The sequence below is a fragment of the Perna viridis genome, chromosome 8 (genome assembly GCF_037379345.1).
Source record: "Perna viridis isolate PV_CMFRI_1.1 ecotype Kerala chromosome 8, ASM3737934v1, whole genome shotgun sequence".
NCBI lineage: Eukaryota > Metazoa > Mollusca > Bivalvia > Mytilida > Mytilidae > Perna > Perna viridis.
Genome location: NC_142452.1, coordinates 8,522,954 through 8,550,485, shown reverse-complemented (window position 1 = coordinate 8,550,485; position 27,532 = coordinate 8,522,954). Strand labels below are relative to the sequence as shown.

Genomic DNA, 27,532 nt, shown 5'->3' with positions numbered 1-27,532 from the left:
CTTTACCACTTTTCAGTTAGATAAGAATGATATTCAAAAACTACATTGATTTATCTTCCCATTGACACATGATATAGCCGTATACCCTCTAGGCCCATTAAACACCGAAAAATCCTTAGCCGTCCGCAGCACTATAAATGTTGAACCAGTTTTTGACAAAAAAAGTATCATTTATGGTACATAGTAAAGTTGTTTTCGTTGTATCGTTCGATATCAATAAATTGCATATTTTTTGTTTTAACTCTGTTATTTTGTAACATATAACTCATATAAAAAGAAATTTGCCAGAAGACGGACAAGACAAGTGGTCCTTTCGGCTCAACTGAATCAACGGCCTATCTAAAAAATGGCCTTGTGTACCCCCCCCCCCCCCCACACACACACAATCAACCGACTATCAAAGAAAATTCATACGATAGAATCATTAACCAGTAATTCAAATGAATTTGATTACAGGCTTCCCGTTGTGGCTCGAGCGGAGAAGTAGTCATAGAAGTAGTCATCTGAGGAACTACTGTCTGATTTTCAAGGAGAGGGCTGCAATAAATAAAAAGCAGGATTGAAATTTTCGAAAATTAACAGGGAAGGACAGCCCATAAGAAAATCAAAAAAAGGCAGGATCTATTTTTTGTTTATATTTAAAACAAAATTTCGGTGAGCACTTCGCACCGAAGAAAAAAGGCAGGCCTATGGTTCGGTACCAGGGTCAAAAATACGTATTTTTGCAAAATTCGATTTTTATTTCGAATTATGCTTGCGTCACGGTGAAGAAGGTTTAGTTCCGAAAGAGTGTGGAGACCCAATTTGTGGATATTTTCTTTAAGTTCCAAACGTGCTTGATGGTGCTCTAAACAATCTATAAGGACGTGCTTAATGTCCCCTGAAAGTCCACATTTTTGGCATAAAGGCGATATATCTTTAACATATTTTCCTATTTGACCTGGTAGCATGGTTGTACCCAATCTGAGTCTAGTAATTGTTTTTGCGTGATGCCTTTAACCACTGTAAAATGCTGGTTTTAGATTAACATTAGGTCTTAGCTGTTTATGCCAAACGTGATTCGAATTTTGCCAGCTTGTCTGCTATTTTTGTTTAAAGATTTTGGAAATAATAGAAATAAATTCTTTTGAACTTAACCCAATTTTGACACCAATAGTAGGGTTTGGTAGAGCTTGTTTTGCCCATCTGTCGCTTATTTCACTACCCGAAATACCGACATGTGCCGGAATCCATTCTATAATTACACTTATATTTTTCTGTTTTAGAAATTTTGCGTATTATAGTTGAATAGAATTTAACAAGTCTGGTCTGCTAGATTTATTATTTTTTAATAGATTGAAGAGAACTAAAAGAATCCGTGAGGATGGCAACGTTTTTGTCTTTCAATACTAAATTGTTCGGAGCAATTTATACTCTAGGATGGCCATAAATCATAAAAAGAGGCGTCTTAGACGTTTTAACAACTGCACCAACTCGCGTGCGTGACATGGTATTTGCCAGCATCTTGCAAATTGTCACTTCTTTGCGTGAATATTAATGAAAATCAGTTTCTAATAATGGGTAATTATCGGTGTCATCAGAATAATAACATAGTTACAATGCTCTACATCCGATATCTACCTGACAAATAACAACTAGGTATACGAATCTGGTGATAAATAAACGGTATATATACATGTCATTTGATAGCTAGATTTCTTTGTTTCTCTATATGAAAATATTGGAAAATTTTGAAATGAAGTATGTAGATTAACTTTAATTAAAACTTTGCTTCACTGGTTTCCTTATTGCGTTAAAAAATATTTAAGCCAAATTAATATTTAAAAAATATTTTTTTTCTAATAATAATATAATTTGTGTACTTTTTCTACCCTTTATAACTTTATAATGTTATATTAAAATATTAAATAAACTGTATGCGAGTTTGCCTTTATAGTGTTATAGTAACTAAATAGTATGACGAGTTCGTTAGGTACCGAATTTGCAATGTGCCGAGTTAGTAATGTAGCGACTTTGTGAGTGCCGAGTTTGTAAAGTGCCGAGCTGTCCTGCTTCTTTTTTTTACAGCACTGCCACCTACTGGTACATGAAACTCACCGGAAGTGTTTTGTGTTGATAAATTTTATGGGAATGTGAAGCTCTCAATATTTTGGGTAAAAATGTCTTGGGAACGATGTGTGTGTTGCTTACGAGTGTTTATTGTTATAGTGACAGCAATTTTATGGGTAGGTATTTTATTAATATTCATTATGAAGAATGACTGTTTGAACTGTGGTATATTCCACTCAGGTAGGCTTTCTTTTCTTGCATAAAATTAACATAATGAAAAAAAAAAGAAATGCTTGGTTTCGTTTTTAATGCTGATTATTTGAACCAACTTCTGCTGAAATTTGCTGATCTATTTTTCCCTTTTTTCTTTGAATTATGTACTCAATGTAGATAAGATGACTGCATAATTTGGTGTTAGTGTTGCTGTGTATTACTGTATATATCATTACTCCATGTACTCTGTTCCCAATACATGTATATTGTGGGTCCCTCTGTATGATGGTAATGCTAGACCAAGAACACAGAACAATGCACATATAAAGGTATTTGTTGTGTTTGAACTAGGAATCAGTGTAAAATTTATCCAGTTTTTATAAAGATAAAAACGTTAGGGACAAACTGGTAATTTTTATTAGATTTTCAGCATGATCTTCAAATTTAATCCAATGAATATTAAATAAGGATAAATAAGTTATCATGATCCATCAAAAGTTGTTAAAGTGTGTGTCCTCAAATTCCCATTGCAAGATTTTTTAAAGAAATTATTTTACAGACTTTTTTTTTCAATACAATGATTTTGTAACGATGGGAACATTTTTGTAAGCACATTAATTTACCTCACATACCTTTAGGCAAGCAAGTACTGAGTGTTAAAATTGCTGCATAAGAAGAATAAGTTTAATACAATGAGAAATTTGTGTGTTGTACTAACTTTAAACAAAATACATGTACATGTACAAATCCACTTATTCCTCAGTCCAAAAAATGATTGCAAAGTTTGAAGTGGACAGGTTTTCCAGGCAGCATCATACAGACATGATTTTCTTCAATTTTAAAAGAGAATTTCTTTTTTTAAATCCAGATTTAACCATTCTGTTCCTTTTTGTGTTATTTTTTGTTTTCTTAATAAAAATCTTGTCTGAACATGAACATACATGTACATGTCTTGTATACAATGTACCCTTATATTCTTCTTCAAATTCTGCATAAAAATGGAGATGCATTTACATGTAATCCTATAGGACCTAATATAATGTACGTGTATATATGTACAAAATTTGTATGACATGTACAAACGTACATGTATATCTACATACATACACTGTCTGTATATGTATATAACTATTTTCTTTGCTCTTATGAGGCAGATCTTATCTAAAAGAAGTAACATCATTTAGCCAGATCCTTTATCGTTATACTAACATGTCAAGAAGATGTTTTGTCAGAAAACACAGTAAACAATCATAGATTCAGGGATTTTATACATGGCACACCAACAAAAAACTTGATATAAAAGACAATACACACTATGAAGTTGGCCTCATTCTTTGACTTAGATACATGTACAATAATGTAGTGTAAAAGGGGGGGGGCATTATCTAACCTTGACTTACTCATAGTGATCAAGAAAGAAAAACTCATGAACAAACTGCAAAAAATGTATACTACAAATTGGATGACTCTTCATTCTGTATCGTCAACTCTCTTATCTTCTGCCACAAATCATCCCTTCAACATCTGCGTATCACTATGGAGTTTTCATATCACAGCTCATACAAATATACAATTTTTGTTATGCCAAACTTTGTCAAAACTGCTTGGACTTTTTTTTACTATACTAGACTTCCTACAGTTAGGCTTTTGGAACAGGGTTATGTTGCTACAAGATTTAAGTCATCGTTGAAGTTTTATGGTCTTCATTGATTTCGACTTGAGTAGTGTATTGTCTGTTTTCATGAGATGATATCAATGGACAAGATGAAAATTGTCATGTCGGGATTTTTTTAAATTAAGAAATTCTGATTTGCGCAAGCGCTAATGCAAGAAAAATAAGGAATGGGGTTCTTTGAGCAGTGTACATACAATGTACATGTACATGCATACAAGTCAACTACATGTATCTGGGTACTGACTGTCAGTTTGCTATTGCTATCAAATCTGGTCAATACATGTACATGTAATACAGTATTATATTGGCATAAATATTGTTTTAGTTGACAATTTTCATCTTGTAGGAGTTGCTCATTTACTTTTGTTACTTTGTATGTATGATTTTAGTTACTTTGTGTTCTTTGTTGTGTGTGTCTGTTTTCCATGTCTGGTCTTTGTCCCTGGATTACGTTCTTTTGATTACTGCTATAACCTTGGTTCCCTTGATTACTCTTTAAAATATAATGTCACTTGGTGTTTTTGTTGTTTTGACAATATATGCTACTATAAAGTTTTAAGACAATTAGTGAATACCAAACAAGGGATCCACCCAACATTCACTAACAGCTACAATTTAAATATTTCAAGGTGTTGGTTCACCACAGGAATCAGCATCAATATGTACATGTTTATGAACAAAATGATTTACCAGAAATATACTGGTAAGTAGAATGGGTATATAAGTTTAGTTGCATTATTAATACATTTGAAATTTTGAATTTCATGATTTACATGTAGTATTTTATTTGGTGAAGACAAAGCGCTGATTACATGTACATGTAAGTAGCAGTCTGTATAAAAATCAGACAGAAGGTGATTCATTCATGTCATTAACCCATCAAACTCACTTTTTTTTCTGGTTCAGAAAATGTTTTTGATGATATACATGTAATCAGTCTAAGATTTTTGTTGGCCATTGCACTTTTGATATATAAATCATATAGATTGTGCATGAAATTGGTACTTTGTAAGAGTTATCATTCTTGATTTGATTAATTTTATTGGGAGATGAATACATGTTTTTCTCAAAAGTGCAGATCTGAATACTAAATTGATCATTGTAGTGTAAAAAGGTATGTAGACTGAAAGACCATTGTTTGTTCGGTGAGTGATCACTTCACCATTGGCAGTGTCTGAATTTTATATGGAGAGGTACTTGGTGAAATGAAATCACAATACATGTACATATGTACATTTTTTACTAAGCAGGGATGATTTTGTTCAGCATTTTAGCGGAATTCAACTATTCCAAATCCAGATTTTACCGTTACAATTCTTTTTTTACTGTATATTTACTTTCATTTTTGCCCATTTCCGCTTTGTTTGTAGACCTCATAAAATCTTTTCTAAATGACTGTGACCTAGTGTATTTGATAGCTTTTTCAGTTCTCATTTTTATAGATCAAATGAACAATTTATACCTTGATAAACTGATACTGAAATTGATGAGGTACATGTCCCTTCATTAAAAGATTATTTTAATGTTGATTGAATTATACAGTAGTTATTGACGTGTACATGTACATGTATGACTAAAACAACAATGGTAATACATCATATTCTCACCAGTTCCATTCATGACATGAGCCCTCAGGTCTATTTCATCATGTTTTATTATAACAGGAAACAACAAACTTCCACTTAATCTTCCATTAAAATGTGAGGTAGGCTGGAAATGCAATAGGCCCTGCACTCATTAAGGTACATGTATATACATTTAAGGATAAAGTTGGCCCCTTATTTTGGTGCAAATTGATAGGAATCCAAGCAAACATTTAGGTGTACCACTAAATGAAAGTTTTATACTTAAATTTTTCATCAATCTTCACGTTTTGAATCAAACTTATAATGATGATTTCAATGCTAATCAAAGTGCTGAGGCACTGAGTCAAGAAGAACCTCAAATTTATCAAAAATATTCAGGCAACCAAATTGTAAGCTAAATAAACTGAGAAAAACTTTTTCAATTTTAAGAATAACCATTTGCTTTAATGCAGCACATATTTATACAGCCTGTTTATTAATGTATTTTTGAATCTTCTTTTGTACCGTTGCTTTTGGTGTTCCTGGCTGAGTAGGTTTATGTCCTCAAATTTCTTTACACTTTACACCTAAATTAGCATTTCTTTAAGATTATGAATTCCACTGGCAATCACCACCTAATGTATCAATATTAAATGTTTATTGATTATAAGATTTTTTGTTTGTTTGTAATGTATTAAATAAACAAATAAGTCTATATTGTTAATTGTCTAACAGAATTCACAAAAATTGAAAAAAAAGAACTTTCATATTTCTTTCTGAGGTGACCAATTCCAGCAGTGATACAGAATAAGAAGAAGAATAAGTTGTTATTTTCAAAGCTAAAGCCAGTATATATTTTTCTGTTTAGTTATTATTATTATTTTAATTTTTTTCATGAAACCTGGCTTTGTCTAGCCGACATCACAATTGTTTCTTTTTTTATTAAAAATATACTAGTACATGTGTATATATTTTTAGATTGTAAAATCAAAAATAACTGCTGACATGCTTTTATACCCTTGATGAGCAATATAAGTTAATTTATTCCGATTTAACTTAAAAGTACAAGACCTTGCAAGAACATGCCTTCCAAAAAAAGACTTGCTTGATATTTTTCGTTTCATTAATTATTGTCAACACATGCATGTACATGTATACATGTAGCTGTTGAGTGCACATTTAAAAATGAAGAAAACAGCCGGAAGAAAATCGGGTTGAAGAGTTAGACTTATTAGGGTACATGTACATTCATAAAATATACGCACAAATAATGTTTACCTTAACACTTACATGGAACTAGTACATTGCACATGTATGAATGTCCCTAAAGTCTGCTCGTAGGAAAGGTCTACTTTTTAGTGCCTTGATATCCATCACATTTTCAATGCACTTTGATGGACTTAGAATTTCTAACCTAATTGACTGTGTCTTTATTGTGTCATGAAAATCCTGTCTCTTACTGTATGATCTGCATTCTAAATAAATGTGTTTGGTATATCTTGACAATATACTAATAAAATAAAACATAATGATAATCAGTTATGACTTACATGGATAATACACATGTACATTGTATTACTATTTGCCATACTGAAAAATATAACATACCAAAAATGTTTATCAACCCAAGGGCCACCCACCCACTGGGTGATATACATGTACATTGTAGGTTGAGGGTTGGTGCCGTATATGATATTTTGCATGTCATTATGTCATGTATTTTAACTATACATCAAGTGTGATCTGTATAGTGTGTGATTAAGGTCTCAGGGTGTGATATAGGGAATGCTATATAGGCCTATGGGTGTGATGTACATGTAGGTACAGGGATGTAATATATTATAAGTTTAGGGGTGTGATGTACATGTACAATGTATGGCATGTGATATAGGTGTAGGGTGTGATTTATGGTATGCAATAAAGGTCTAGGAATGATATAGTGAATGCGATATTATAGGTCGTGGGGTGTGATATAGGGTATGGGATAAAGGTCTAGGAGTGTGATATATATGCAATAGGTCACAAAAAACGTACATGTACATATGTATGTTATTGAGGTCTTCAGATATACAATTGCATAAACCTGGTTTTCGGTATTTGGGAAAAAGACAGGTTTTCAGTTATTCGAGGTTGCAAATGCTTGGGTCAATTACACAAGAATAGTCCAGCTCTCTGTGTCAAAATTTAAATATCACATAATCATTGAAATTTTGCAGCTCAACACATATTAATTAGCTTTAATATCATGATACGCCTGTGTCTTATGTAAAATAAAACATCACATATTTGACATAGAGTATGATCAGAATTGGTGAGTAATCTTAGCTTGGAGAGGCCCCGTACAGGTCCGGGTGTCAAAAGAATAGGCCTGCAGCAGCGCTAAGCTTGTCGTAAAAGGCGAATAAATAGTGCTCAGAAACCCAGCCGGGGGCTAGGTGCTCTGCCCACAGAGCAACTGGGATGTGTGCCCCAGGTGGTGGAATGGGGTACCCCTGGCATATTACATGCTGGGGTTGTCAGGCTATAATACGGAAAACCTGACCGCAAACCATAGTAGTGCACCATGTTGTGAAAGATGCCATGTTCCTCGCACGTTAAAGAACTCTGCTGTGGTATTCAATAGGAGTAGGAACCACTGCACTCCGCCACAGGAGGCTGAATTGCCCGACCTTACCCATCCCTCCCTTTTTTCTAGTGGCAATCAAAATTTGTCGACCCTACTGTCCTTGTGTCCCATCCCTCCCTTTTTCTAGTGGCAATCAAAATTTGTCGACCCTACTGTCCTTGTGTCCCATCCCATTTTTCATAATCATTTCATGTTCATTTTATCATCCATTTTATGTTCATCGTCTGAATATAGCTGAAATATTGCTGCTCGGACGTTAAACCCCAACAATCAATCAATCAATCATAGCTAGGAGAGTTACCTAAGGAATGTTATTTGGGTATTTTTATGTTGAAATGTCTACCCTGGATATGTAATTCAGGTCACCGACAATCTCCAAGTCAATTTTTAAGGCTATAAATAGCCTTCCTTGACAAAAACTAAAATTGATTCTTAAGTCTGAGAATTACAAATATTTGTGACATCACAAACATAAGTTTTTCCATGGAAGTAAAGAGTATTTTCCAACTTCCATGTAGGTACATGTATTTTGTAAGTTTTGTAGCACTCTGCCTGATTTGTTGAGAATTGTATCAATGGTTGATTACTTTTTCAAACATCAATTAGCTGTCATGTCTGATGGATAAGACCACAGACTTAAATACATGTATGCTATAGTGATCCATTCTGATAATTACAATGTAGTATGAATTATATGTTTATGCTTTTTATACCTTGCTACACCTGCAGTTTCCAGATGATAGCTTGAGAATGAATTTATAATTTTATCTTTTGGAAACTTTGCACAGATGTTTAGTACCATAAAATACAGTTTAAGTTTAACTTCCAACAAAATCCAAAATGTAGTTTTTGAATTTTGAATATTTTGCCATCCCCTTGTTTCACAATTGCGTGGTAGGGTATCACTTAATGTTTTGCCCTATTTTTATCTCTTCAAAGAAAGGCAAACACTGTTACATGTGTACACATGTGTACATTTTGTAAGTCTATATTTTTTATTTGATGAGCTGTTGTATATATACATTTACTGTTCTCCTGGTAACAAAACTTCATCAAAGTAAACATAATCACCATGAACCAAAAACTAACAGTACCATGAATGCTAAAATGGGTTAGGGCAATAGTAAATAATACGCAAGTAAAGTGGATGGTCGCACGACAACGCCGACTGAAATTTATTACAGGATGCATCAAACACTCATAATATAAATACATGTATATATCAAAACACATATATGTATATATGGCCAAAAAATAAAAATTTAACCTGTTCAATGTAATGTCGTCATGCTGAATGACAAGACTTACACTAAACCCGGGAAACTTAATTCAATGAAGCGTGACCAAAATATATGATGCAACACCCAGGAGAAAATAATTTCATTCTAATGCACTACCCATTTAAATGAATGAAATTATATATACGTGTATAATTTCATATGACTATTACATTTGTAAATGTACATGTATTGCAGTTTCCATAAAATTTTACTTGGAACTTGCATAATTGATTTCCTTGTAATAAAGAATTCATAAATGAGGGAATAGTCTTAAGAAGTAAAAGCACAATGAAAAGGTATAATGAAAACTTTTATGAACATCAAAAGCATGATTCTTGATTTTAACAAATATTACAAAATCAACAATCTAAAAGCCTGGTTTTCAAATATGTTGACACAGTTGAGAAACACCAACACCAATAAAACCCAAAGGAAATTTACAGCTCACTTTCATAAAAGGTTTTTCCTAAGCTTTCAGTATCCAGATTAAGTATTAATGAACTTGGTCAAATGTCATCACAATTTGTACATGAATGCCTTAATGGCTTTTACACTTGCATTAGCCAGCATTGCAAGTGTTTTAATTATTCTAGTAATTTAAAATAATACATGCCTGATAGGAAAATATTCTATACTTGATTCTGATAATTTACAAATTTTGTTAAACAATTTAATGGTATGCATACTGGGTGAAACTTAAATACTTTGTCTCTCCTGTCTGTCATTCTGTCACATCCTGATTTATAACCTTTGATAAAAAAATTGCCATGGCTGATAAAAGGGGTGGGGTAATGTTTTACCATTATCCATCCTTCTGTTGGTCATATTTTATACCACTTGCTGGTGGTCATCCCCAGTTCTTATTTGCAAATACACTTTAGTAAGGTATACCCATGTATTAGGGGGAATTACATGGATACAGGCAGTTGTGGTGGGTACAGTAAGGGATTAGCATCTTAACTGGGTTGACATGTGAATGATTGGTTTATATTTTGAAATATTTCTATATTTTCAGCTGTTTGGTGGAGGCCTTTTTGGATTTTGCCTTTGGATCCTGTTGGACTTCTTCATTAATCAGTATATACAGGCAGCTGATGAATTAAGAACAGTGCTGGTTGCTGTCCATGTAATTATAGCAGTGGGTGTTTCACTTCTTATTTTTGGTATAATTGGTATATATGGTGCAGCCAGACCAAAGATTTGGGCACTTATCTTGGTAAGTGGAGTTAGACTAAATCTACATACATGTACACATATTTGAATTTATAATGACTGAGTGAGAATTTTACACATCAAAAAGAAAACTAAGGGCTATGTTTGGGTTGATTAATTTCCATTAATATATATTTTTAAATCAGCACAGTTCGGCGTACATGAACATTGTGCTTGTATATTTTTAATTGACTTTGCTTATAGTGCTTTTATAATATGTGTTAAAGGTGTACTCCTAACAGATATATATGTAGGAATATGTGGTTGTACTGCATACTAGTTTTTGTATGCTGAATCATTTCTATATGTACAGAATATTATCATTGAGCCCACCTGTTTCTTACAAATATGCATAAAACATAAAAATAATACTGGTTGTAATTAGTCTTTAGTCATTGTTATCTTGCTTCATCTATACACAGTATTATATAATGCTAAAATGAAAAAGATGATATTTATAAATGCCTGAATGTACATGTAGGATTATTTATCATGTAAATAATATAGTTATTAATTAATATTGGTAAACAGCCAGTGGTGGAATCTTTCGAGTTTCAATTACCTGTACATTGTTTCATTGAATACCGATATAAGGAAGACCTGAATTGATTTAAACACTTTTTTTATCTTTTTCATGTTATAGACCTTTTATCAGGGAAATAATGGGACTTTGTTTGAAACTCTAATTTGCTGCCAATTTGACAGCCTTTCTTTTTTAGCACACCTGGCCAAAGGCCATTCGAGCTATTGCCATTACTTGGCGTCCTTTGTCTCCGTCATCATCGTCATCTTTAACAATTATACTAAACTCTTCTCCTCTGAAACTACTTGACTAATTAGAACCAAACTTGGTATGAATGTCCTTGGTGATCCTACATAGAACTGATGTGGGTATTTTTGATCTGTTGAAAAACATGGTTGCTGTTACTTACAATAGAACATAGGGAACAGACAGTAGTTTTTCGCATATATCTCCAAAACCGTTAGATTAAGCTAAATTCTTTCAATAGCTGAAATGATCCTTGTTATTAGGATTACAATAGTCTTCAGTAACAAAAGTTGTCAGACAACTCCTTGTAATATCCTTGAAAGGTGAAAAATGACTTTTTTTTTTTACAGTTTTCAGTCAATATCTTGAAAACTATGATAGATTAAAAGAAACTTTCAGTTGTTGAAATGATCCTATGATACATGTAAATCCTACCAAAGACTTCTTGAGTAAAATTGTTGAACAAGATCTTGTTAAATTTATTGTCTTTGAAAAGCAAAATTTAACCAGGTGAGCGATTCAGGCTCCTGGGAGCCTCTTGTTTCATTTCAGTTTAATTATAGGGTTGGCATTGTGCTGATGTATTGAAATTAGCAGAGGTGACCTGTTAAGATCAAGTGGTCGACTCCAATTTCTGAGATTCACATTCTTATTTCTGGTCAACTTCAAGTTAAAATCAGAAAGTTTTCCAGTAGCGCCAAATATATAAGATTTTTACATCTTTACGATATAATTAACTTGGGATATCAAAATATAGAAGAAACTAAACCTATATGTATTGTATTGTCTGATACAATCTGACTATGAATAATTTAAACTTTTCCAATTTTGAAGACTGTTTTGAAGAGATGTTATTACATGCAACAGTTACCACTGTAATGATTATATGCTGTTTGTTTTACCAATAATTCAATTGTTTTGTTTATAGTGCAGAGAAAATCAATGTTTATGGGGATCTGGCTATTTAAAGAATCGTTAGTTAAATGTATATTAGAGTAATATTGTAAATACTACATGTATTTAAAAAGAAACTAGTTTCACAACTTAGTAGGGTCCTCTTCATAGCTTACATAATTAACACACACATATACATTGTACATGTTCTTTTATGTACATGAAATAAAGGGCAAAGTATTTGTTCACCTAGAAGTACAAATACAATGGAAATTGTTCACTATAGCCTCTCTTCTCATAGTCTGTTATTATGCTCTCAACAAAAAAATAGTATACACTTATTGACTAGGTTTGAGAGTAACAGCAATTTTATTGCCCCCCAAGGTACTAACTATTGTCCGAGGCAATGCCATTTGATTGAAATGAATGAGACACAAAAAGTTGGGGAAATCTGATTGTGAAATTTACCGTAGAGAGAAAATAGTCAAAACTATTTACCGGGAGGGGAAATAGTTATCTAGACGACTTGAAAGATTGAAACAGCAGAACTACTGTAATATTTATGTATAGAAAAATAAGTACTGAAGTAGAATAATATTGACTACTGAGTGTTTTAGAAAAAGCAGCAAATTGTCAAAAGTGCTTAGTCTATCCATCATAGAAATTGTGTCCAATATGAATTTTACTATGTTGATGTATGCCCACATTGGTCCCCAGATGTTCAGGTTTAACAGTCAGCCATGGGTATTAGTTATTTAGTTTTTTTTTTTATTGAAAATGTAGTGTTCGTATAATGTTATATTATGCATACAAGATATTTTTGTAGTAATCCTGAAGCATTGTCTGTCAAGGTTATACTAGATAGCAGATTTATCATGCACTTCATTTACATGTACTTATATATTTCCTGAAAGAGAATTTGACTATAAATCAATATGCACAGTAATCATACCCACTTCTCTTTATACCACACATAAAATATGTGGTTGTATATAATGTAATGGCAATGTGTCTACTGTGTTCTTGTTGTCAATAGACCATCATGAGTTGATGATAACTGTTAAAAGATGGTTATGACATTGTACAGTGTATCTGACACAAGGTTCCTCATCATAAAAGGAATGATATATTACTTTTAACATTGAACTCTTTGATATGTTTCAACTTCCTCATTATTATCCAGATTTTGGATATTGATTTATATTTAGATTAATGTGTAGGTTCTTTGATCTCTTATTCATTCTGTCTATCCAATAAATTAAGACTTCAGTGTTTGTATTGAGCCATGCTGTTTACAGCATATCATTTAGTTTGGTGTTATTGGTATATACATCTAGGGATGAGTCTGTTTATTTGTTATTGAGTATTCTGTCTTTTTTTTTGTCAATCACACTTGTATGTATGTGTCCTCTTTATCTAAACTACATGTATAAATGAATTTGTATTTGTTTTTTTTTTTATAACTCTAAGGTATTTGGTGTATTTTGAAGGCATTGCATCTTAGGTGATAATACAAATAGATTTATTGTTACAGGGTGGTGTATAATTCATCAACATAGATGTACTACTTAGACTTTCTAATTTTTCATTACATATCATTTATCAGTCCATATCACAAATTGTTGGTGTTATACTACATAACTTAAAGTTCTTTTATTACTCCTAATCCATGTTTTCTTTTCTTTATTTTACAGTACCTCATTTGCTTGGTGTGTGTTACATTAGTTCTCCTCGGAGGAGCTATCTACTGTTATGTATTTAGGATAGAGGTAAGCCACAAATTACCGATTTGATTGGTCCCCTTCCCCCTTCCTCCCATATGAGATGTGATGCCTGATGCATTGATTCATAATTTCTAAGTTTGGCATAGTGTTAAAAATCATGTTATTTGATACAACGTTTTGCTCTTACATCTAATTATTCACAGCAAAAAAATTAGTAGTAAATGTAAAATAGCTTTGTTAATGGTATGTTCCTGGGGTAGTGGTATATTTATGGGATAAAACTTATTCTTCTTCTGTTACATTACAAATATTTCTCATTCATAGAAAGATATGATTAGTAAAATCTAAATTACAAATGAGAATTATTCTGATTTCTGATTGATAACTTTAGTAAAAGTGAATGGATCTCTTTGATCTTTGAAATTCTACCACAAATTTGCATACCCCTTAAGGAAGGTTGGATTTGATTTTGGAGGTTGTGACCGGAACTATTTAGGAAAGGGGGCTGAAAAAGTCAAATTCTTATCTTGTGTCAAATGTCTTATCACAATAAAAAAAACAAAGCTGTATCAAGTTTGGATGGTGTGTCCATACTTGCTCCAACTATTTAGGTTTACCCTCTATGGTCATATCAAGCTGCATCTCATGAAGCATTTTATTTCTCAAATATTGTGCTAACACTCGTAATTAATCTTGAGATCAAACTCACAATCTCCCACACTGGAGGCTGTACAGGAGTGAGGGCTACCTGTGACAGTCTAAAGAATTTATAAGACTAGAAACATCTTAGATACTTAAATACTTCCTGTCAATTACATTGTGGAAACACAATTAGATTTGGTAGAAGAAAATCCCTATTGAAAAATCAGAAGTCAGTACTTGTACTTAACTACCTGTTAACTTAAAGTAATGAACCCAACATGTAGAATACATCCTGTATTCATGTTTCTGAGGTTATTACACAGATGTATACTTGTTAATTGATAGGTGCAGTATTCATGTTTACAACTTTTTGTTTATGTAAAATGAAACAATAAGTTGCTATCATGATGAAATTACTTTAATTAAATATACCAGACTCAGATTCATAAGGGTGAATCAACATTTATTCCCTATTCCCTTAAATATAAAAAAAAAACTCATGAAGCAAATTTTTAAAATAATTCGTACATGTATACATCAACACTTTCCTTTTTACTCTCACATGAAATCCTTTATTTGTCTCAGTCACTTTCTGTTATATTTAATATGTTATAGTTATAATCGTTCTGTTTTTTTTTTCATTTCACTATTATACACATGTGATGTTTTGTAGATAAAGAATAGTGTAAAGAACTCTGATGTCATGAAGAATGCTTTGACAAACTCTTACGGATCTAATACAGCTGTAACTAGCGCATTTAACTTCATGCAGAAAGAGGTAAGTGTCTTATCATTAATTTCCATTTGATAACTATCTTTTGACCTTAACTTTGACTTCATCAAGGTCACAAGATGGGGTAAAGTGTTGCGTTTTTACTACAACTATCTTTCTAACATCTTCCATCTACCTTCCGTTATTTTGTAAGCCTACAGCTGGTCCATAATAATGTATCTTTTGTTGTAACGTATTATTGCTTTTGCGTATTTTTGGTTTTGTCTTTGTTATCCTGCCTTGTTTTGTTATATTGTTATTCTGCCTTGTTATGTTATATTGTTATTCTGCCTTGTTTTGTTATTTTGTTATTCTGCCTTGTATTGTTGTCCATTTTGTGTATTTAAAAACTGTGTTATGGTACTTTGTACATAACCACAAAATTGTGGAATGGTGTATACATTTACTTTGGCAGAGTACTACTATTTATTATTATTTGTTCCAGCAACATGTTTTTTTTTGTTTTTTTTTTCAAAGGATTGACTGCTCACCTTTTTCAGGGAAATTAACAGAATGTACATTTGTGTAATAAATTTTATTATTTGTTGTAGTTACACTGTTGTGGTGGGACCGCGTACACAGACTACAGTGAGTCTCAATGGATTCAGTCTGTATGCTCTTCAGAAGAAGACCCTGTTACATGTGAAAATATTGGCAAACATAAAGTGCCCCTATCTTGCTGCAAGAACTCCTATCATTATGAGGGACAAGAAGGATCCTATCAGTACTGTCGCATGTATAAAGATGAGCCAGGAGCAAATGAGAATTCTAGGAAGGAAAATGATCAGTTATATACTGTAGTAAGTATTGAAAATATTGCTGTATACATGTAGTAGTGAGACAAGTTCAGATGTTTATGAGTGATCTTTTATTGATAATGTCTCACCAGTGAAAAAAAAGAATTTTGTTGACGTACCTTCTAGACTTAGTCTATATATTTTAACTGTTTTAAGTTTTTATTAACATCATCGTATTTATCCATAAAGGATAGCGACACTGATCAATAATCTTTGGTTTCGTTGATTGTTTACCCAAAACTTTGAATGAAAGCAATCAAAAATAAAATAAACAAATCTAATGAAATGCATTGTAGATGAAAATTTTTTTTTTAAATCAATTTATAAGTTGAAGTGGACAATAAGTTGAGGTGGACATTTGGTAGGAAAAAAGTATCAATTTGTTGTCCGAAAAGTAAGGTATATGTATATCGATGCTATACTTCTTAATTTAGATCCGGACGTAAACCATTCTGTTCCATAATTACTCTCAGCCCATCTTGGCAGAAAATTACGATACTTAAGGACACGTCCAAAAGACATTATCTACAATCAATATAAATACATTCATTTCAATCATGTTTAGGTTCAAAGATTACAAATAAGTGAGTGTTCATTAAAAAAATACTGGAAAATGAATTATCATATATTTGGAACCTATGAGATACAGGTATAGAACCTGTGAGATATACATGTAAGTATAGAAGCTTTGAAATATACATGTAGATATATACATGTACAAAATGTAGGTATAGAGCCTGTGAGATAAATATAAGTATAGAACCAGTGAGATAAATATAAGTATAGAACCTGTGAGATACACATGTATGTACGAATCTGTGAGATAAATGTAAGTATAGAACCTGTGAGATACAACACATATAGGTATAGAACCTGTGAGATACAACACATATAGGTATAGAACCTGTGAGATTCACATGAAGGTATAGAACATTGCGAGATACACATGTAGGTATAGAACATTGTGAGATACACATGTAGGTATAGAACCTATGAGATACAGGTGTTGGTATAGAACCTGTGTGATACACATGTATAGAAGATATAGATATGTTTATGAATGTATGATTTCTACCATTATTTCAGTCCTGCAGAGAGTCTATTGTGAAGTTTTTAGATGATCGGGTACTTACAGTGTTAGGTCTAGGACTTTCTATAGCTGTTCTTGTGGTAAGATTGTAGATGATATGGATACTAGAACTTCAAAGGGGTCTGATGCTGCTATGTATCATTGAATGACAAATTTTCTACTTTCTTTGTAGTGAAATTTGTTGATACATGCTGATGGCAGTATTGTGACTCCTTTGTGAGACTAACTGACATCTATATTTCTATTGAATGTAATTAGAAACAACTTCCAATATTTCAGCCTTGCAGAGAAGCATTTGTTTTCTATTTTGAGGAAACAAAAGTTGGTTTAACAGCAATTTTATTAGGATTTTCCTTTTCTGTTTTATCGGTAAGAAAAAGCATGAAAATTGAATTGTTGTTCAGTCAAATTATTACTCCTGTCCCGAGTTTAACTTATATTCTCAAGTTTACTAACTATTCTGCTTGAGATTGTTATAGCAATCATTTTTCACATGTTGCATGTAATTGTTGGACAAACATAACATAGAAAGGCATGGCTTAATAAGGTCAGGTACATTGCATATATGGTTACACTTAGTTTTAATTCTGTTTAGACTGAATTGAGCATGAATAGGATAAATTGAGAGGATTTGTACATTACCCATAGGTCTTTTCTGTAGAATAACTTTAAAATAGGGTGATTTCTTGTTTTCAGACTAAAACTCAAAAAGCTTGAAGCAAATTCCACTTAACATTGATGAACTATTTTTTTCTGCCATCAGGAAGTGGCGTAGGGACAGTGTAATGGTATGCATTTGTAAGGTTTTGTGGATGCAACATCTCTGAAACCGCTTGATAGATTCTTTTGATATTTTATGTGATAATTTGTTAGGAGTCCATACTTTACCATCATTTTAATTCAGCAAATTTTGTTGTAAGTTAAGGGACTATTTTCAGCATGTTTTTAACAGGAGTTGCCCTTGTGGACGTAACTCCTCTGAAACTGCTTGATGGAACCTCCTGGTATTTGTATGATGTGTTTTTATGAAGTATAGATGATCATACTTATACCACCATTTTGATTCTGCAAATTTTGTGGGATTTATGGGATTTAGACAATTTTTGGCATGTTTCGACAATAGAAGACCTTGTGGATACAATTACTCTGAAACCATATGACAGAATATCTAGATGTCTTGTGTATTGTTATGAAGTGTAAATGTGCATACTACACCAACATTAAAATTTTGTCAAAGTTATGGGACTTGCACTGTTTTCGGAATGTTTCTACAGTAGAGAACCTTGTGAACACAACTCTTCTGAAACCCAGTGATGGATTCTTATTGATATTTGGTATGTTGTGAAATATAGTTAGAGAAGACACTTGTTGTTGAAGTGGAATGATTAAAATACTCAAATTCAGAAGTAATAAATAATGATATAAGGTTCAGATATAGAGGTAAGTTTCAGAGAATTTGTGTCCACAACATCTTTGTCCCATAAATGTAACAAAATTTGCCAAAACAAAATGGCAATGTAGAATGCACATCTACACTTCATACCAATAAATCAACTTAATCTACCATGCTAGGGGAGATACATGTATGTCTTCGCCTTAATCTACCATGCTAGGGGAGATACATGTATGTCTTCGCCTTAATCTACCATGCTAGGGGAGATACATGTATGTCTTCGCCTTAATCTACCATGCTAGGGGAGATACATGTATGTCTTCGCCTTAATCTACCATGCTAGGGGAGATACATGTATGTCTTCGCCTTAATCTACCATGCTAGGGGAGATACATGTATGTCTTCGCCTTAATCTACCATGCTAGGGGAGATACATGTATGTCTTCGCCTTAATCTACCATGCTAGGGGAGATACATGTATGTCTTCGCCTTAATCTGCCATGCTAGGGGAGATACATGTATGTCTTCGCCTTAATCTACCATGCTAGGGGAGATACATGTATGTCTTCGCCTTAATCTACCATGCTAGGGGAGATACATGTATGTCTTCGCCTTAATCTGCCATGCTAGGGGAGATACATGTATGTCTTCGCCTTAATCTACCATGCTAGGGGAGATACATGTATGTCTTCGCCTTAATCTACCATGCTAGGGGAGATACATGTATGTCTTCGCCTTAATCTGCCATGCTAGGGGAGATACATGTATGTCTTCGCCTTAATCTACCATGCTAGGGGAGATACATGTATGTCTTCGCCTTAATCTACCATGCTAGGGGAGATACATGTATGTCTTCGCCTTAATCTACCATGCTAGGGGAGATACATGTATGTCTTCGCCTTAATCTACCATGCTAGGGGAGATACATGTATGTCTTCGCCTTAATCTACCATGCTAGGGGAGATACATGTATGTCTTCGCCTTAATCTACCATGCTAGGGGAGATACATGTATGTCTTCGCCTTAATCTACCATGCTAGGGGAGATACATGTATGTCTTCGCCTTAATCTGCCATGCTAGGGGAGATACATGTATGTCTTCGCCTTAATCTACCATGCTAGGGGAGATACATGTATGTCTTCGCCTTAATCTACCATGCTAGGGGAGATACATGTATGTCTTCGCCTTAATCTGCCATGCTAGGGGAGATACATGTATGTCTTCGCCTTAATCTACCATGCTAGGGGAGATACATGTATGTCTTCGCCTTAATCTACCATGCTAGGGGAGATACATGTATGTCTTCGCCTTAATCTACCATGCTAGGGGAGATACATGTATGTCTTCCCCTTAATCTACCATGCTAGGGGAGATACATGTATGTCTTCGCCTTAATCTACCATGCTAGGGGAGATACATGTATGTCTTCCCATAGCTATATATTGACCATATTGTGGGGATGTTTTTGGAGGGACGGTCTGATTGAGCGGTGCTCTCACTCACCACTGGTGGATCAAAAAACATACATTTCAAGTATATATTTAGGTATTTAAAGGGGATATCATACACTGATGGTGCAGTTCTTAATAACATTCCTGTAATGTAGATATTAATATCATTGAGAAAAAGCAAACAACTTTAATGTCAAAACATTTTAAGTGAAAAAATTATTATGTCTCCCCCCAACTTTGGTTGGGAAACATATTTTTTTGCCCTGTCCATCAAACTGTCTGTCTGTCTGTCACACTTATGCAAGGGCAATTCCTCAAAAACTACTGCTTCATATTTCATGATACTCTTAGGTAGTTAGTAAATGATATGCATATTATCAGGAAATTTTGATCCACTTAATTTTGTGTGATTTATACCCCTTAGAGCTTTGAAAAGGGGAGACGTACGTTTTTGTATGCAAATACAAACTTTGATTTATAACTGAGCTGCTAAGATACGAGGCAACAGTAGAAAAGTTTTAGTTATCATCAACTTATGTGACTTTTAATAAATAAAAAGATTTGCTAACCAAAACATTGTCTAAAAACCTAAATATTTATAAAGGTCAAAGGTTAAGGTCACAGTTAGCATTTACATGGGCAGTAGATTCAGCAATTTGTATTGCCTTTGTTTTGCTCCGGTGAATTTTTGTTTTCATACTACTTGGTATAAAACTTTATGAACACATTGTGTAGTAAAGTGAAGTATATTGCATGTGAGATTGTCGGGGAAAAAAATAATGTAGCTGCTCTGAAAGTTGTCAACATACAAAAATTTAACAACACAATCTGAGAAATGTGTGCCATAAACGTTTATTTATACATGTAGTTGAAGTTACAATTGGAACATATTCTATTACATACTTGCAACTGAACAGAAAAAAAAAAAAGATTTTTTTAGTTTATTTTAAAGGCTCTCTGACATTATGAGATTTAGCAACTCATATTTTGTAATATAATAAACTAATTAAAATAACCATGTATCTTCTGTATTTATTTATTTTTTTCAATGTTTATCTCTTTGACTTTGATGATTCAAATTCAATTTAGGAAAGAAAATTAACTCTACTGATGTATAAAACATAGAACTATCTCCATTTTGCTTTGATAAGCAACAAAATTAATAATACATGTATTTTAAACTCTCTGATAACCCCTGATCCAATTATGATATGGAGAATTATTTTATAAAATTGTTATATGAATTTTATTTGTTCTGCCTATAGGTGTTACTGCTGGCCATTATGCTTACTGTAGCCTTAATCCACAAGCTGAGACGTCCAGAAATACAATCAAACCATGATGATGATGTTGTCTATGAGATGGCGAGAAGTCAAGAGAAATCCCCTTACCCTACACGAGGGCCTTATGCAAATCTCTACAACAGTTAAGGTATATCAAATGATGTTAACACACAAAACCAATTTTTCTCTCTGCATTGAGATATGTTGACAATTTGAAGAACAGGGACTTCAATCAAGTTTTAGAAGGCAACACCTTCAATGTGTTATCAAGGTTGTCATATGTAGCAAATCTATTCTGAAGATTTATTCAGAATGAGGGAAAAGACAATCTTATCACATAATATTGTTGATCGGTGAATCAACATTAATTGACAATCTAATTCTAGTCAGTAAGTTCTTGTCAGTTATCTCCCTTGCAGGTATAAATAGAAGTAATGCAAGTTTATCTTACCTTTGATTTATAGGATTTTAAGGGAACATATTGATCATTTGTAATGGAGAAAGCTTATACTTGCAAAGGGAGATCAAATTTATTTATACACCCAGCCATGATAAAAGTAAATAAATTTGCTCATTTAGGTAGACTGAATGAATAATTAATGTTTTTATAGTATTATTATAACACAACCTTTAGAGATATATTGCTTGTGTATATTAGTTTTGTTCAGAAGATTTTATTTTTCCATAAGAAAGTGACTGGTTTTTTGTTGTTTTTTTTCAGAAAAAAATACCTGGTATGGTTTTTTTTTTTTAGATTATACATCTTTTTTCTTTGTTGGCAAGTCCCTTTTTAATTATAATATAACTTTCTTTGGTTAAAGCTTTTAAACAAAAATTTGTACTCTTAAGAAATTTTATGGGAGAAAATCATGTTTTGCTACCTTGCATATTAAAGGAAGCTTCAGAAGTTAAGATTTGCAAGCTTGTCAGAAAAACGGTGCTAAACCCAAATATTTCATTTTAGCATAATTTGCATTTTCAACAGGAGTTCGTCTCATTTTGATTAAATCATTCCAAGTAGACACCATTTTTATATTTTTTTATGTCATAATATATGTAATTATCTGTTTTCATAATGATGCACTGTATGAATGTTGTTTTATTATTTTATCCACCTGTCTACACAGTTATCCATGTCTGTTTACAAAGGAGATAAAGTAAGTTCAATACCATGAATACAGAAAGGGTTTAAATCAAAGATAGTAATACTTAGTGGTTCAAAGACAGCAAAAGGCTTCAACTCCAAAATGTGTTATTTTTGCATAAGATCAAGATTTTTATAATAATATCCCAAACAAACTTGCTCCTTATGCCATATGGCAGTTGTTTGGGCTGTACCTTGGTAGAATGAATATACACACTTCTATTGGCATAGGAATTTCATTCAAGGAGGAAATGAAACACATTTGAATGTTAGTTGTATTATATGACAGAGGTTGTAGTTTATATACCGGTAGTATTTTATCATAAGGCAAATACAGAAATTATTTTATTGAACCAATTCTACTTTTAATGTTAACTATTCAGAAGAATTTTGAATAGTAGTTACTTCATTTTTATATATATTTCTGAATAAAAACCTGTGAACAAATTCATATGAAATTTTATATGTTGAATGAAGAAAGACAACTTCATAGGCTCTTATTAATTTAATAATGTCCTTTTCTCTCATAGAACTTTTTATTGTGTTATGGATTTAGAACATTTTGGTTGTTTGTGATGCTTAAATTTTTGAAATTGTCTGTTACTATATTTTTGGGGAAGATAATTATCATGATTTGAATTTAATTTTGAACATAGGACTCAGCCTTGCAAATAAAAGAAATTTAACAATATTCAATTAATTTTGATGTATTTAATCTTGATGTATTTAATCCAAAGTTCGTTAATGAGATTCAATAATACTCAGTTAATGTTTGGTATCTGGTATTGTAAATCTGTAAAAAGTTGTTTCTTTATAGTTTTTTAAAATGATATTTTTGATTTATGTCTGATAACTTATTTTATAGGTTGTAAAAGTAATTTAAATCAGGTCCTTTTTGACATGTTTAAAAATAGTATTATTTGGTATTGTTACTTTATAATCTCATGTTAAAGTTATTTATGACGACTAAATTTTAAAACAATTGTTTATGGTTTATGACTTAGTCCTTAACGCTGTCTTCCTTCATCCCTAGTTTTCGTATAAAATTTTCTGCAATGCTTTGAAGTTCTTAAAACTCAAAAAGAACAAATTTTGAATTTTGTAATTTCTCCTCTTATTAATGTAATATTATTGGGAAAGTTTTAATGTTATGAATGGACGATTGTTACATGTTGTAAAGTGTGTTTAGCTTTGTGTCAAAAATGATACAAGTAAAATGGTATATTAATGCCAATGATATACAATAATCACCATTTCTGGAATGTGATGGTACCACCCACCCATAACTGGGTGATGAGAAAATGTAACAACACAGGTGGTTGTTAGTATACTAAATTGAACATGATTTGCCACAGACATCAAATATTTTTTTCAAGGAGCTATTCACATGATTTTGTTTTTAATTTGGAAAGTTGATGAAAATTAACTGTCCATCTGTAAGAATCTATAATTGAGGCTAAACATGTATGCACCAGATTCTTTTAGACTTGCATCAGTGTTTAACCTAAAATATAATTGGCTGTGCTACACATGACTTCATGGTGATATATTAGTGGGATATTTTTGTTTCATTAATTTTTTGTAAATTGTTTACATATTAATTACAGTGTGATAGAAATTTGTCTCTTTCGATAATATTGGTTGTATGTATGACATCTTCAATGTTTGTGTGCTGTAGAATATATACCATTTTTTCCTGATAAATTCCAGTATAAGGAAAACTTTTCTTAAAGCTTTATCATGTAGGACAATGATCATGACCTAATAATTGTTTTATATTCTTTGGCCGACATTTCAATCTATTATACAATAGCCTGTCTATTTTTTTTTTATTTAAATCATGGAAGTCCTTTAGAATATTTAATAAAACATGCCTAAGACGAAAAGTATAAATTCAATTAACAAATTAGGAAAAGATGGTATTTTATTACTTGTCTTGTAATTAATCGTATCCTCCCTATTATTGTGCAATAGTGATGTATATATAGGACAGCTTTTCCTTGTGTTTTATATATGTTTTTATATCCTTGGTGCATAATGGTAACCAAATAATAAACAAAGGGTAAAAGTAACCCTGATTTCTGATGATTTTTTATCCTCTTCAAAAACAAGTAAATAGTTTGTTATATTCATGATGTATTCATATATGATTTATCTCTACATGATAATGAACTCCATTTCAAAACAAAGTCCTCATTTTCATGTCACAAGTATTTTTTGTAAAGTAAGAATTTGGTATATGCTAACTCAAATGAAGTTTGGAGTTTAACTTTGTGTTATATTTGTACTGTTATCAAACCGTTATTCATTAATTGTGACCTTAATGTTGTGTTTATTAGGGTAGTCATGGCACTGTAAACAATTGAAGCTGTATATGAATCTCAAGTATTAAGCATGCAAGATCTAAATTCTCATAAATGTATGATGGAGACAAATTTGAAAAAGAGGAGTGAAAAATTGATTAATGATTACAAAATGTGTATATAATTTTAAGGAAGAAATCAGAAATCCTAATAATCATCATCTTTTAGTTCTTAACATGTGCAAAAAAAAATCCTAGTTTTGTAATGATGGATGTATTTGATACTTACCTTTAAGTTGACAAACTGTAAAAAATGTTCTACATTGTCTTCTAGACGGGCTTTTTTGACAAACATGTTGTCCCACCAGACCTCAACTTTTTAATAGTAGCTAGGCCATCCCATATAATTAATCTGTTCAGTAGAATTGACAGATAACAATGAAGTTGTTATATGATTTTATTGGTTTATAAATTATCTTATATACAAAGTTTATGTTTCAGAAATTGATTATTACTGCCCTCACTAAACATCTTCAAACATTCTCCTCCTTACCAGATATCTACTTTGGAATCTTGATTAAGTGTTGCCTAACCCTAAGACTTGGAAACCCCAGTTTCTCTAGAATTTTTTCTGTACATGGTAGTGCAAAAAACAATGCTTTTTTGACTTCGCCTAATGAACTATCTTCCTACAAGTTTTTTGCCTTTATAAGGTTGTATTGTTATTGTATTTTGTAAAACAATGTTATTTTAATGTCATTTTCACCATATTTTTTTATCATAATATTTGATAGATGACATAGTTTCTAGATTTATGAGGAAGTAAGAAAGTTATTTTATATGATGTTGTAATTATTGTCATTAAAACATTTTAACATGGAAATTCTTTCTGAAGCTTTTTATCAGCTACAGGAATACCTACTTTACTAACCTTTGAACTTTGACAGATATAATATGGATACTGGTCAGTTAAGTTGTCAGTCCTCTCATACAATAACTCAAGAAAGTTCCAAGGAAATGTTATGTTGGTATTATATGTTCATGGAAGGAAGCTCAATTTTCCAAGTTATTGAAATGCTAACACTGGAAAGGAATGCCAACAATGTTTTGTGCTATAAAGCAACTGTATCTTAAAAGCAAAAGAAATGAATATAGAATGACACAATCTGTTTACTATAGAAAAAAAGATATGGTGCAACATAACAAATGCACCAGCATATATCATAAAAATACAAAATAGTAAATATTTTCAGAGACCACCAAAAGCTATTCAAAAATGTAAAAACACTCTTACAGTCCTCGACAGCAAAATTAATAGAATCCATGGTTACAGAACAATGACAATTTTCTTAATCAAACTTAAAGTAATACAATGACACAAAACACGGCAATTAGGGGTCAAAATCTCAAGCTAAAAAATAGACAATGATTGGAAAATACGAAAAAATCAATTGAATCCATTAAATTTTGTTTAAAACAAAGTAACTATAGACTATATTTCCATTTAAAAAAACTGAGTGAGCAGTATCGTTTTTAATAAAGAACCCGCAAGTGCTTTTTAGTTCACCTGGCTTAAAGGCCATGTGAGCTATTGCCATCACTATGAGTGCGACGTCTGTTAACTTTTTCAATCACTTCTCTTCTGGAACTACTCAATAGATAGTAACCAAACTTTGTATGAATGTTCCTTAGGGTATTTTTAACAATCATTATGTGGGAATTTCTGGTCTGGCAAAAAAAAACATGGCAGCCGTTACTACAAATACATGAAAGGGGTCAAATTGAAGAATTATGCAAATAACTAAAAACAGTTGGATTTAGCTAAAACCTGGTGAGGGTAAAATTGTTCGGCATGATGGGATGGACCTGTGCCGAAATTTTCAGAAAGATCCGTTGACAAATGAATGAGATATGGGTCCTGAAATGGATTTTTAAAAATCTCCTCTAAAACAACTTGTAGGATGGTTTGTAACCAAACATTGCATGAATGTTTGTTAGGATATCCTTAACAATTTTTTAACTGTCGAAAACATGACCGCCACTACTGAAAATTTCTAAGGGGCGATTGAACAGCATGGTGAGACCGACCTATGCCGAAATTTTCATAAAGATCTGTTGCGCAATGTGGAAGTATTGCCTTAGAAGAGAAAAATGACTTATTTTATATGAAACCGGATGGATAAATAAGATGCTCTGTATTGATTAAATGATTCTTGTGACAATAGTACGGTGAGGTCAAGAGTCCAGCTTGACAAGGTGAGCGATACAGGGTCTTTAGAGCCTCAAGTTTATTTTTGTATCTAAGTTTTTTAACAGTAAAAAACTAAAGTTAATAAATGTTTTCAGAAGCTTTTGATATCGATAGCCCGAGTGCAAAAATCTAACACCTTATTTCATATACGAGTAAAACGGACCAGCTGTGAAATGTAAATACTACAGGGGATTGCTTAAGGAGGGGAAATTAACAATAGGAAAATTAAAATCATCTCTTGTCATTAATATTAGTATGAAAGTTGCCATTTCCCAGTGTAGTATCTAAATCAAGAAAAGGTATAGTCCTTCTACAGCTGAACTTATTAGCGACCGCCTGTGTTTTTTTTAACCTGTGTTAAAAGACTGTAAGTAAAATATGAAGTGTATTTTATGTAAA

At 32.3% G+C, this 27,532-nt stretch overlaps 1 protein-coding gene across 2 annotated transcripts; it reads left to right on the top strand.

Annotated features, from left to right (window-relative positions):
• The first annotated feature begins 2,061 nt into the window (after positions 1-2,061).
• On the top strand, positions 2,062-25,765 carry LOC148609191 (tetraspanin-9-like). Of its 2 annotated transcripts, none has more exons than XM_088596302.1 (7): positions 2,062-2,225; positions 10,424-10,624; positions 13,978-14,052; positions 15,323-15,427; positions 15,973-16,221; positions 17,588-17,677; positions 21,419-25,765. In XM_088596302.1, the coding sequence occupies exons 1-7, from the start codon at positions 2,160-2,162 to the stop codon at positions 21,581-21,583; spliced, it is 951 nt and encodes a 316-aa protein (XP_088452428.1). In that variant the 5' UTR covers positions 2,062-2,159; the 3' UTR covers positions 21,584-25,765. The 2 variants fall into 2 exon arrangements, with proteins under 2 accessions (XP_088452428.1, XP_088452429.1); XM_088596303.1 differs by lacking the exon at positions 17,588-17,677 and adding an exon at positions 17,305-17,388.
• Positions 25,766-27,532: the final 1,767 nt, after the last annotated feature.

What these genes read in the sequence shown, in the direction of transcription:
- LOC148609191 (XM_088596302.1), top strand. Translation starts at nt 2,160, where the DNA reads ATGTCTTGGGAACGATGTGTGTGTTGCTTACGAGTGTTTATTGTTATA. An exon ending in TTAACTTCATGCAGAAAGAG is followed by an intron (nt 15,428 to 15,972) that starts GTAAGTGTCTTA and finishes TATTTGTTGTAG; the next exon opens with TTACACTGTTGTGGTGGGAC. An exon ending in ATGATCAGTTATATACTGTA is followed by an intron (nt 16,222 to 17,587) that starts GTAAGTATTGAA and finishes CCAATATTTCAG; the next exon opens with CCTTGCAGAGAAGCATTTGT.